This window comes from Nestor notabilis, unplaced genomic scaffold (genome assembly GCF_000696875.1).
Source record: "Nestor notabilis isolate BGI_N333 unplaced genomic scaffold, ASM69687v1 scaffold12464, whole genome shotgun sequence".
Classification (NCBI taxonomy): Eukaryota; Metazoa; Chordata; class Aves; order Psittaciformes; family Psittacidae; genus Nestor; species Nestor notabilis.
Genome location: NW_009925211.1, coordinates 26816 through 38065, shown reverse-complemented (window position 1 = coordinate 38065; position 11250 = coordinate 26816). Strand labels below are relative to the sequence as shown.

Genomic DNA, 11250 nt, shown 5'->3' with positions numbered 1-11250 from the left:
TATCCAAATTCCGTTCCTGCTGCTTCTTCACAGCTCCAGGTGTGGAAGCCTCCGAAGATTTGTTTCCATCTCTGCCATGGGATGTGGTGTTTGTGCTGCTGACGTTCAGCTGCCGCTGGGGATGTGTTCTCAGCTGGCCAGGAGTGGCAGAACAGGGCTGTTGTTGGTGTAACAAAACGTGTCTTCGCTGGCAGCTCCTGAATCTCTTGCAGGCTGCCCCATGCTGTAAATGTAGCTGCTGGCAGTTGGTGCTTGGTTCATTTGTAGATGCTAATTGTATTCTGATGTTATCAACAGCAGGTAATTGGAAAGAGCTTGATGAATTACTTAATTTCTCTTAATATCTGAGTCTTCAGGAGCTGAATGAAGAAGATAAGGTGAACTGGAGAACACAAAACAGGCCTAGCTTTCTGACTAGTGTTTTGAATCTCCTCCTTTACACAAATTGGGGCAAATGTATGAGGCAAACAAAACAGGTTTGTGAGGCAAAAGTGCTTGTTGCTGCTTAACTAGAGAGCAGTGAGCAATGACCGTTTCTTTTAGCAACAGACATCCAACAGGCAAGAGGGCTGGGGGATGAAGCCTTGCATCTGGCTTCCTCCAACGTTTATGGAAGGGCTTTTGCAGAGAACAGCAGCGGATGAATCCAGCAAAGCACAAACTGCATCCCCCCATCTCTGATGCCAGCATGGGGCTGGTCTTGGGGAGATGCAGAGACAGAAGGGACCCAGTGGTCTGTGACAGGGATAGAGGGACCCATACAAGGGAGCAGGATCTCGGGTTGTCCAGGCAGGGAGCAGGGTGAGGTGCGAACTCTGCGTCCTTGGTGGGGAGATGGAGGTGTTGTCCTTGGCTGTGCTGGGGGAACATACCTGGCTTCCCAGCTCGTGGTCAGCACTGAGGCAAAGTTCTTCTTGCTGTGAAGCTTCACGTGATGTGATTGTTTCCAGTGGAAGCTGACCAGAGGGTGTGCAGGCTGTGCTGGTGGCATGGCAGTGTTCAGCCATGAGTGCCTGTGAGATGGGTGCTCTAAGCAACACTGGTGAACCTGCAGAGATCAGAACCATGTTTGTTTGCCTTCTTTCTGAAGCACTTGCTGTTCTCTGGAGAATTGCCCCAGTTCTCTTTGAGCAAATCCAGGAAACTGAGGAGATGCAGTCTGGGGGAATGGGGAAATGGAAGCTGTCGCTCGGTTTTTAATTCCCTACATCAGTGTAGTGATGAGCTATCTTGGGGTTTCCCCATCGCCGCCTCCTGGTTTTGTGAGCCCTTTGCTGCTGGGCAGACCACAGCTCTCCTGCTAGAAAAAAACCTCAATTCAAGTTCTGTAGTATGTCTTCCAACTGCCTCCGTGTTCAGTGGAGTCTGTCTCTGGGCTACTCAGCATCATAAAAAAACCCAACAAATTGGTAACTGGTACAGAAACATTGAGGGGAGGTGGGCAGTTCACTGCAAGTGCTGATACTCGCTGTAGTTGCTTTGCCTCATCCCAGAATGAAAAAGCACCACTGCTAAAGCAACCAACTGCTCTTGCTCCTTAACCTCCACGGGAACTGCTTGCAGCTTGGATTCTCTCACCACTTTGCTGGCTCAAAATCAGTCAAGTTAGAACTAGAAAATTCAACTTAATACCATTATTAATCTTATGGCAGCTTTGGATTTAATGATGCTTTCAGCATATAATTCCAGACATCTCTGTTTAAAAAAAAAAAGGCGGGGGACGGACGGACGGACACGCGTCAAGGAGTTTTGGTGCAGCAAAGATTGTTGTTCTTGTGTTCTTACGTTGGATTTAAGCCTAAATCTTAACTCTCAGCTGGTATGCTGACTCAGCCACTCTACACTTTGTATTCAAATAGCTTTCCTAGCTTCTGAGTGCAGGCTCTCACGTTTCAGCCGTTATTTGGCTGTATTTTTGTCTTCTCTGTCAGGGTTAAGTTATACTGGAGAAAGAGAACATGCAGTTCTGGTTGAGAAAGTCTATTACTGTTGTTTAAAATGCATTCAGTACCAATTAAAAAGCCAAGTCTTAATTGTCTCTTTCATCTAATCCACATGCAAAACAAAACCTCATCAAAATAACCATGCTGACAGGCAAAAAAAAAAGTATGTAAGTGTGTTTCCACGCCAGAGTGCTGGAGTTGGCCTCTGCTGAAGCGACAGACATTTTCTGTTTGCATTTCACGGATTTAGATGGAGAGCTCTCTTAAGTGTGTTGTCTAATGCTGAGCAAGACACACACATAACGTGACACAGCCCAGCTGCTGTAGTGCTCTGCAGGGAGACATGATGCGCTCCGGGACTCAGTAAGCAGAAGGTAATGGACTGAGGACAAGTCACAATGTACCAAGCTCTCCGCAACAAGGAGATGTGGAGTTTAACCAGAAGTCTCAGACTGTCAACCTTTGCAAAGCAGATGGTGGTTCCAGATGCCAAGGCTCCATGTAGAGAGCTGGCTGTCAGCCTCTGCAGCTCTTCAGGGTCCTCACTGTGATGGAGAGAGGACACTTCAGATTATTAATAAAAGAGTTTCAAGTCCCCCTTGGTGCTTAGCATCTCTTTGCAGTTACGAGAGAACTTCTCTACCTGTCTTCACATGCCTGGCATGTTGTCCAAAGGAGCCAGATGTTTTCTCTTGAAGCATTTTTTCAGTTGGGGTCAAAAAGTGGTGGTTGTGTTTGGCCACCTCCTCCCTGACGCTGAAGGTGAGCAAACGCCCCAGGTCCCTTTGCCCCGGCTCTGACCGCGCTCAGCCACAGCTGATCGCACACGGGTGCTGTCAGCACCAGCCAGCGGGCTGGGATGTGCTTTTCCCCACCATGCTCCAAGTCAGCTTTCAGTGTGTTTGTGTTTCGGTCTGAAGGAGCAGGTTAATCGAGAGCGATGATAGCTCAGTCTAAGCTGGAAGCCGTGGTGCATCCACCACGACGTGACCCCGCCACAACACAGAGGTTTGCTGTGCACTGGGTAGTGCCAGTGAGGACTTGAGATCCCTTTGGCTTCTGCCAGGCTCCAGCACAGGAGCTACAAAGACTGCTCCAGAGTTGGTCTGGCACTTTCTTACTGTACTCATTTCACAGTCATAGAATCAACCAGGTTCGAAAAGACCTTTAAGGTCATCAAGTCCAACCATTACCCCAGGATTTGTATTGGGAAAATCAGTGATTTGCAGAGGCAGAATGTAGCTTCTGTGATTATTTTCCTGCCGTCTTATACAGGTTTCTCTCCAGATCTGTGTTCATCATTAAGGAAAGAAAGCTTGTGAATTAATGCAATTTTTGCCATTTTTGGTGCTTTATACTAGATACAAGGCAGTAAAGGCTGTCTCCGGCCATCTCCCTTCATGTCTGCTGGGTTCTTGTCTTGTGTCTGTTGTGCTGTGTCCTTCGAGCGCTGTTCCAGCATGTAGTCTGGCTGCCTGAGCAGGAGACTCTCTTTTACTTGGAAGCCAATGATTATAGCTGTAAGAATGAGTCAGAATGCTGATGCGACAGTGTGTTTCTGGATCCTTCTTTCTTAAGTGCCACAACAGATGGGTGACAGCTCGAGCAAACTAACGTGACAGCAGGCTCCATGGGTGAGGAGAGTGCAGCTTTGTTCTCTGTTATGCTACTTGGTTTTGTCCTGGGTATCTCCTGGTAAACATTTGTTCACTGTTTTTCTCCTTTCTTGGCAGTAAAGAGGATGACTAAAACATTTAGGACTTTGAAGGCTTCATCTCCCATCCATCTACGAACCTCATTTTTGTCTGTTGAGGAATGCACAAAGAGTGAATATATTTGGTAGGTGATGATTTTGGAGTCCAAGTCAGAACCTTTCCTTCCTGGGCTGTCCTTCGTAATTACTGCTGGCAAATGATGGAAACGCAGCAGGAGATGCTGTGTGGGGTCTCTTACCAGGTTCCTTTTTTCCCCAAGAGCAACCTTAATCTTTTTAGATGAAATTTTGGGAATTTGCTTAAGCAGGGCTTGTGACAGAGAGCAACCTTTTTGGTGGACTTAGTATCCAGGGTGAAACTCCGTCCATAGCCTCTCCAGAGAGTGGCAGCAAGGGCTGTTTCAATAGCTCTCTAGTATGAACTGTGTTTCTCTGGCTGCCATTTGCCTTTCAAAGCCATGCTCAGTGTCTGACTTGCTGTCTTCCTCTCCTATGTTGCTTCTCCATCATATGGGACAGGAGAGGTTGGTGTCTTGGGGCAGGAATTCCCATTATCTCCAGATAGTGGAGATATCGGCCCCAGCTACTCCGTTTCATACCTGTCCTCAAGTATAGTACGAAGTGCAGTGGAGAGAGTCTGGGTTGGGTCAGCGTCCCTGACACTCTTCCTCCATAGTGAGTTTCTCCATGTGAAGGGCGAGAGGCATGTGTAGGACTTCTCGCTCACATCCTCATCTTTTATCTACCACTCCTGTGGACACAGCACCTGAGTTGTCAATGGCATTTTAGCAAGGGACCACTGTGTGCTGACTTCTCTTGTTCTTCATAGTGAAGTGGAGTTTCTTCAGGGTACTGACCCTTTGAGGCTCAGCTGTGGCATCCTGTGTGCTCACTAGGGTCTCCTCAATGACCTTGGATACCGAAGACTTTTCTTCTCTGTCAAGTCAGCTGGCTATTTGCTAAAATAATCTCCAGTGCTTCGAGAGACGTTGATCCAAGGAAGGTAAGATGGCTGAGATGGAAAAATAAGGAGAGGAACTTTGTGACGGGAGTAGATTTCACATCTTAAAGCTGGTGATCCAGAGGTGTCCAGAGGAACCTCAGCCTGACTGAGCATCTTGTGCTCTGCACACAGCAGTAGATACACTAGTACAAGAGGTGTTTAGAAGGATTTTTTGGGCACAAGAGAAATTGCAAGCTAACGTGTGGATTTCACACCAAGCTCCTGACATTCTCTCTTAATACATTCGTTTAATGTACCAGATGCTAAAAGCAGCAGCTCGAATTCATGCTGCTCCAACTCCTCTTGCAGGGAGGCAGCTTTGCAGATGTTTTTCTCAGCCTAAATTTTCCCATCTCAGTGCCATGTGAACAACAAAAGCACCAAGTCACAGGCTGGACCTTCCTGGGTGTTGTCTTGGTTTCTAAGGTATCAACTTGGAAACTGATCTAGGTATAGGGAGATGGATATTAAATAAAGCAATTATAGCATGTTCTGGATGAGCAGAGTCCCTTGCAGCCCAAAATGAGCCTCTCTTTTCCTAAGAGGTTTCTGGTCTGTTTCTTGCAGTTGTTTTGTTGCCAAAGATTGCAATGAAGGAGCTTGCATTGCGCAGGACATGGGAAATAATTCGTGCTTGACAGGGCTTGCAGATAAAACATACATGAAACCAGTAGCAAGGTGCAGAGTCAGCGTCCCCTTGGAGCAAGCCATGTGTCTGCAGTCCAGGGCCGGGGTTGTCTCTGCCTTTGGCAAGAACTTTGTTTAAGTGTATAGCTGAGGGTAGACTGAGGATGGGAAAACACAGTTGCCAGAGAGACACAGAGCAGGATGCTTGGAAATCGGGGCAGGGATGGCAGCTTGTGCATAAAGGATGATGAGCACCACTGAGTAGCAACACCACCAGCAGGGAGCGAGCTGGGCAATGGCTCTCACTCCAGGCATGAGGGCAGTGGGGCTCAGCAGGGACTAGCGGCCGGTGTGTGGTGTGTTGCTGGCAGGCTGTGTCCCTGTGGTCTCTGTGAGGTCTGGGGGGTGTTTCCAGCCATGTGGTGGGAAGGGTCTGCTTGAGTTCCTCCTGGTGTCTGACCTCCCGGCCAATCCTCCTCCTGCCTGCCTGTGACTCGGTGTTTCAGCCTGTTGCCATCTGCAGACCTCAGCAGGTTGTGGCTGGGAGCTGCTGGCAGTGTCCTGGTGGCGTTTTTCCTACTCGGTTCCTTGAGAAGTAAGGTTCTGTTTTATTTCTCAGCATGAGACACTTGGGATTGATGAAGCATAAGGAAATGATCTGTGAATGTGCTTTGTTGAGAGGCTTGCTGATGAGTTCTTTCCTGTCCTGCAGCAGCCACTTCTGGCTGGGATGTTATTGCTCATGTCATGCCTTGGTGGCAGAAGCACTTTCGAGCACGTGGCCGAAGAGCAAATGGTCTGTGTGCTCTGCAGCACCATGGCAGTGCAGGCACAACTCTTGGAGGCAAAGAGCATGTTTTTGAGGCAGTGTGTGTTCCAGCACTAGCGGATGTCCATGTTCCCGGGGTCATTCTAGGGCTCATGAGTAGTTGTTGCTGGCCTCATATACTCTCCCAGAAAACCTGCAAAAGCTCAGAGTTACCCAGGGAATCAGTGATTAAACTGAGAGCAGAGGAGGATGCCTCCAGCAGCATTGAATCCAGTCTCCTGTTACTGCACATGCCACGTAATACAAATACCATGATTCATAAACTAACCATGCTCCAGTTTACAGTGATGTTGTTCTACTGTAGGGCAGTAGACCAACAAGAAGGCTGTTCTGGACCCTTGGTGCTCTGATAGTGAAAATAATTTCTAGGATTGATGCACCTCTGTGGTTACATCAGCATTGGTCTTTAAATTGATTAACTCTTCTGCATCCAATAGGAATTTGCCTTTCTATACTGGAAATAATCTGCTGGATAGCTCCTTTTCTTCTTGTTTCCAGATGATGACTCTGCCCTGGTAGTTTTGAACTGGATGTCTGTGCACAGTGTACTGCTGGTTTTCATCATCTCATTCTTGTTGCACTGGTACATAAGGTTGTCTAATCCTTCCTCCATAATAATCCCATCCTTTCAGCTTTGTTGGCGCTGAGGAAGGATTTGGGCAGGAGGTGGACTGAGATACTGGGGATCCAAGTCCCTGCTGCCATGAGCTGTAGCTTTGATCATGATTGCAGTGTGGGGGAGAGAAAAAATCTGTCATCAGCAGCCAAGTGTCTGCTGTTTGGATCCTGGTTTCTTCTGCCCATGTTTTCTAAACGACCTTGTCCTGACACCTCATTAGGAGAGTGAGCAGGGCTTCTGAGGGACCTGCTGTGACAAGCACAGGTCTGACATAATGGAACCTGGGTTTTCAGTCTGCGAGGTCCACATTGCCTCGAGGAAGCAAATTTCAGCCCTCATGTTCCAGAGTCACTTGGAAAACCTCTGTCTTCAAACCAAGACGGGGCTGGTGCACAGACCTGATCAGAGCATGCTGCTGGCCAGTGACGGGAGGGCAGCCACATCCTCATCCTCCACATCTCTTCCCCCTGAACACGTTGGGTGTGATGTGGAGATGGAAATTGGAAGCTGTTTTCTTTTAGGGGCAGGGAAAGACCTGAAGTTGTCTTCAAGTTTCAAGGAACTGATGAATCTGTGGGGTCGGTGTCTGCAGGGGCTCCCTCAGTGGCTCCTGGATCTCTGGGCCTGCTCGCAAGTGTTTGCAGAGGAGCTACGGGTAGTACTAGCACAGAGTTTACTTGAAGCGTAAGTTTTAATGTTGGCAGAGTCAGAGCTCCTGTCTCGTAATAAGTACAAGATGATTTGACTGAAATTGAAAAGCAAATGCAAATGCTTCTTCGTTCAGCGTGTGGAGTATGAGCTCTGGAGCCAGCAGGTACCACCAGTGGGGGCTGTGAGGGGAAGAAGCATGATTACAACAGAAAATGGGCATTTTATAAGGCTAAGACATTGCGTGCAGTTGTTGTGATTCTGTGTTTGGTGTGTAATACATGCTCCGGGAGTTGCCTGTTAGGAGCAAGGAAGTGGACTGTGTGAGAAGGGCTGTGGTGGGGATGCACTGGGGGTGTGGGGAAGGGCCGGGCTGCAGGGAGCCCCTGGCGTGGCGCGGTCGTGCACAGGGTTTGTGTGGAGCAGTGTTTTTGTTGTTTTCCAGGAATCATTCACCAGATGAAAGGCGACTACGACACTGCGCTGCGGCTGCATAAGACGCATCTGTCCATAGCTCAGGAGCTGAGCGATTATGCGGCCCAGGGCCGGGCCTACGGCAACATGGGCAATGCTTACAACGCGCTGGGCATGTATGACCAGGCTGTCAAGTACCACCGGCAGGAGCTGCAGATCTCCATGGAAGTCAATGACCGCGCCTCCCAGGCGTCCACACACGGGAACTTAGCAGTTGCCTATCAGGCGCTGGGTGCTCATGACCGTGCTCTGCAGCACTACCAAAATCATCTCAACATTGCCCGGGAGCTGCGAGACATCCAGAGCGAAGCGCGGGCCCTCAGCAACCTGGGCAACTTCCACTGCTCGCGAGGAGAGTACGTGCAGGCAGCCCCTTACTACGAGCAGTACCTGCGCTTGTCCCCAGAGCTGCAGGACATGGAAGGGGAGGGGAAGGTTTGCCATAACCTTGGCTATGCCCATTACTGCCTTGGGAACTACGAGGAGGCTGTTAAGTACTACGAGCAGGACCTTGCCTTAGCAAAAGATCTTCATGACAAACTGAGTCAAGCTAAAGCATATTGCAACCTGGGCCTGGCCTTCAAAGCCTTGATGGACTTCAGCAAAGCAGAGGAGTGTCAAAAGTACCTGTTGTCCTTGGCCCAGTCTCTGAACAATTCCCAGGCCAAATTCCGAGCTCTGGGGAACTTGGGGGATATTTTTGTCTGTAAAAAAGACGTAAATGGTGCAATAAAATTTTATGAGCAGCAACTGAGCTTAGCCCATCATGTTAAAGACAGGAGACTGGAAGCCAGTGCCTATGCAGCCTTGGGCTCTGCATACAGAATGATACAGAAGTGTGACAAGGCTTTAGGTTACCACACGCAGGAGCTGGAGGTGTACCAGGAGCTGGGAGATATGCTGGGTGAATGCAGAGCACACGGTCACCTCGCTGCAGTGTATATGTCACTTGGGAAGTACACCATGGCCTTCAAATGCTATGAAGAACAGCTGGAGCTTGGGCAGAAGTTGAAGGACCCCAGCATAGAAGCCCAAGTCTATGGTAACATGGGCATTACGAAGATGAACATGAATGTCATGGAGGAGGCTATTGGCTACTTTGAACAGCAGCTGGCCATGCTGCAGCAGCTCAGTGGCAATGAGGCTGTGTTAGACCGGGGCCGAGCATATGGGAACCTGGGAGACTGTTACGAGGCTCTGGGAGATTTTGAGGAAGCTATAAAGTATTATGAACAGTACCTGTCTGTGGCGCAGAGCTTGAACCGCATGCAAGATCAGGCAAAGGCCTACCGGGGCTTGGGCAATGGGCACAGGTAAGGAGCGCTGCACGCGTACCCTAGTGACAGATGGGGAGGTACCAATGGGTGCGTTGTGTTACTGATGGGGTGTGTTTGTGCCACCATTGTACACGTGCATGGGGATGTGGCACAGGAGTGAGTAAGAGTCCTGGGTGCTGAGAACTGTGCTACTGGCTCAGATAATGTAGCTGATGTTGTTCTGCCCTGAGAGGAAGAGAAGTTCACAGGGTGGCAGAAGAAGGAGGTTGGTTCAAAGGTGCCGGGGATGTCTCCTGGAGGGAGCGTTTGTCTCTGCTGGAAAGGCCTGAGCTGGCCTCTAGGGAAAATGACAAAACATCTTCTTCAAGAAAATGCTTGCAAAATAACTGCTGCTGTTTTCTCTTCTTTTAGGGCCATGGGAAGCTTGCAGCAGGCTCTGGTGTGCTTTGAGAAGAGGCTCGTAGTGGCACATGAGCTGGGGGAGGCATTTAACAAAGCGCAGGCCTACGGGGAGCTGGGCAGCCTGCACAGCCAGCTGGGCAACTACGAGCAAGCCATTTCCTGCCCGCTCGAGAGATGAAGGACCGGGCCCTGGAGAGCGATGCTGCCTGCGGGCTCGGTGGGGTCTACCACCAGATGGGAGAGTACGACACAGCCCTGCAGTACCACCAGCTGGACCTGCAGATTGCAGAGGAGACCAACAACCCCGCTTGCCAAGGCCGAGCCTACGGGAACCTGGGCCTGACCTACGAGTCCCTGGGCACCTATGAGAGGGCAGTGGTTTATCAGGAGCAGCACCTCAGCATTGCAGCACAGATGAACGACCTGGTAGCCAAAACTGTGTCTTACAGCAGCCTGGGGAGGACTCATCACGCCTTGCAGAACTACTCTCAGGCCGTGATGTACCTGCAGGAAGGTGAGAGACTGAATTATGCAGCAGAACATGTAGTGATAGGTGTGGGGGGATAGGAGGGAAGCCCAAAGACATGGAGAGAAGCAAGATGCTGTGAGCGTGGCACTGAGAGGATGTGTTTGGCTGGCAGCAGCCTTTGATGCACAAGCTCTTGCAGACATTGTAGCTACTGCTGAACATCCATGTGAGTAGCTGTCCAAGGGGACTGTTGTGGTCAGCACATCATGTCAGTCATAGCCTTCCTGGCGTCCTGCAGACAAAGTATTGCAAGGCATGATCTGTGCCTTCCTGGGGCACCTCAGCTCTGAGCTTTGATCCACACTGCACCTGGCAGAGTCTTTTTATAAAGCTGGTTTGTGCCTGAGCCTAGAAGATGTAAACGTTCTCTAAGAACAGCATTGCATACCAGGAGTTGGCTCTGGTCGTGATGGGTCTGTCTGACCCCGAGAGCAGTTCTCAACTGATATGTGCCTTGCTGATAGCCACCTGGTTTCTCCTTGTGTGTTCAGGTGGGAGTGAGACCAGGCAGGTAAGTGTACCCTAAGCTGTGAGTGGGAACAAGTTGTGTTTGATAGGGAGGGGAGGGAGGTTTGGCCCTCAGAGTCCTGGAGCCACCTGCTGCTGCTGCTGAGCCCCGGAGCCAGAGCTGGCTTCCGAGTTGTGCTGCTGCAAGGGATCCCAGCGTGCAAACAGCATCTGGTCAAGGTGGTGGCTCTCTGGTGGAGTAGCTGAGCAGCGTAGCTGGAGTGTATGAAGCTGGAAGCCAAAGGATTGATTACATCAGTTAGTCTGGTTTTCCTGAAACTGACCTTGGCAGCGTTCCATATGCTGAGGGAATTCAGTTCTGTTGGAAGGGGAGAAATTGAATACAGCCTCTTCTCCTTGTGTGACACAGAATTCCTGAAGAGCCTGCTGAGGCTAGCTGTGGCCAAGCTGCATGGCGGTGGCCAGGGCCCTGCTCTCCACCTGTGGGAAGCCTGAGGTGCCTCAGAGGAGGTGTCCCTTTTGTTGGCAGGGCCCATGGAAGTGAGAGGTTTGGAGCGTGGTGGAAGGGGGGATGACACAAGGTGCTGCTGGAAGTGAAATGAGCCCCAGGTCGTTCACGCCAGGACCCTGCCCTGTGCTCTGGCTCGGTGCATGAACCATGCAGAACCTGCCAGAAGGCTGGGAGAGCTGGTGGGAAACGAGCCAGTAACGTGGCAG

The 11250-nt window shown here is 50.1% G+C and overlaps 1 protein-coding gene across 1 annotated transcript in view; it reads left to right on the top strand.

Moving 5' to 3' along the window:
* Positions 1-11250, top strand: part of TTC28 (tetratricopeptide repeat domain 28) — a gene marked incomplete at its 5' end in the record, with an annotated part of 50068 nt that overhangs the window by 17109 nt on the left and 21709 nt on the right. The window contains 3 exon segments of the mRNA XM_010012948.1: positions 7829-9170; positions 9546-9697; positions 9700-10050. Coding sequence (XP_010011250.1) covers positions 7829-9170; positions 9546-9697; positions 9700-10050 — 1845 coding nt within the window.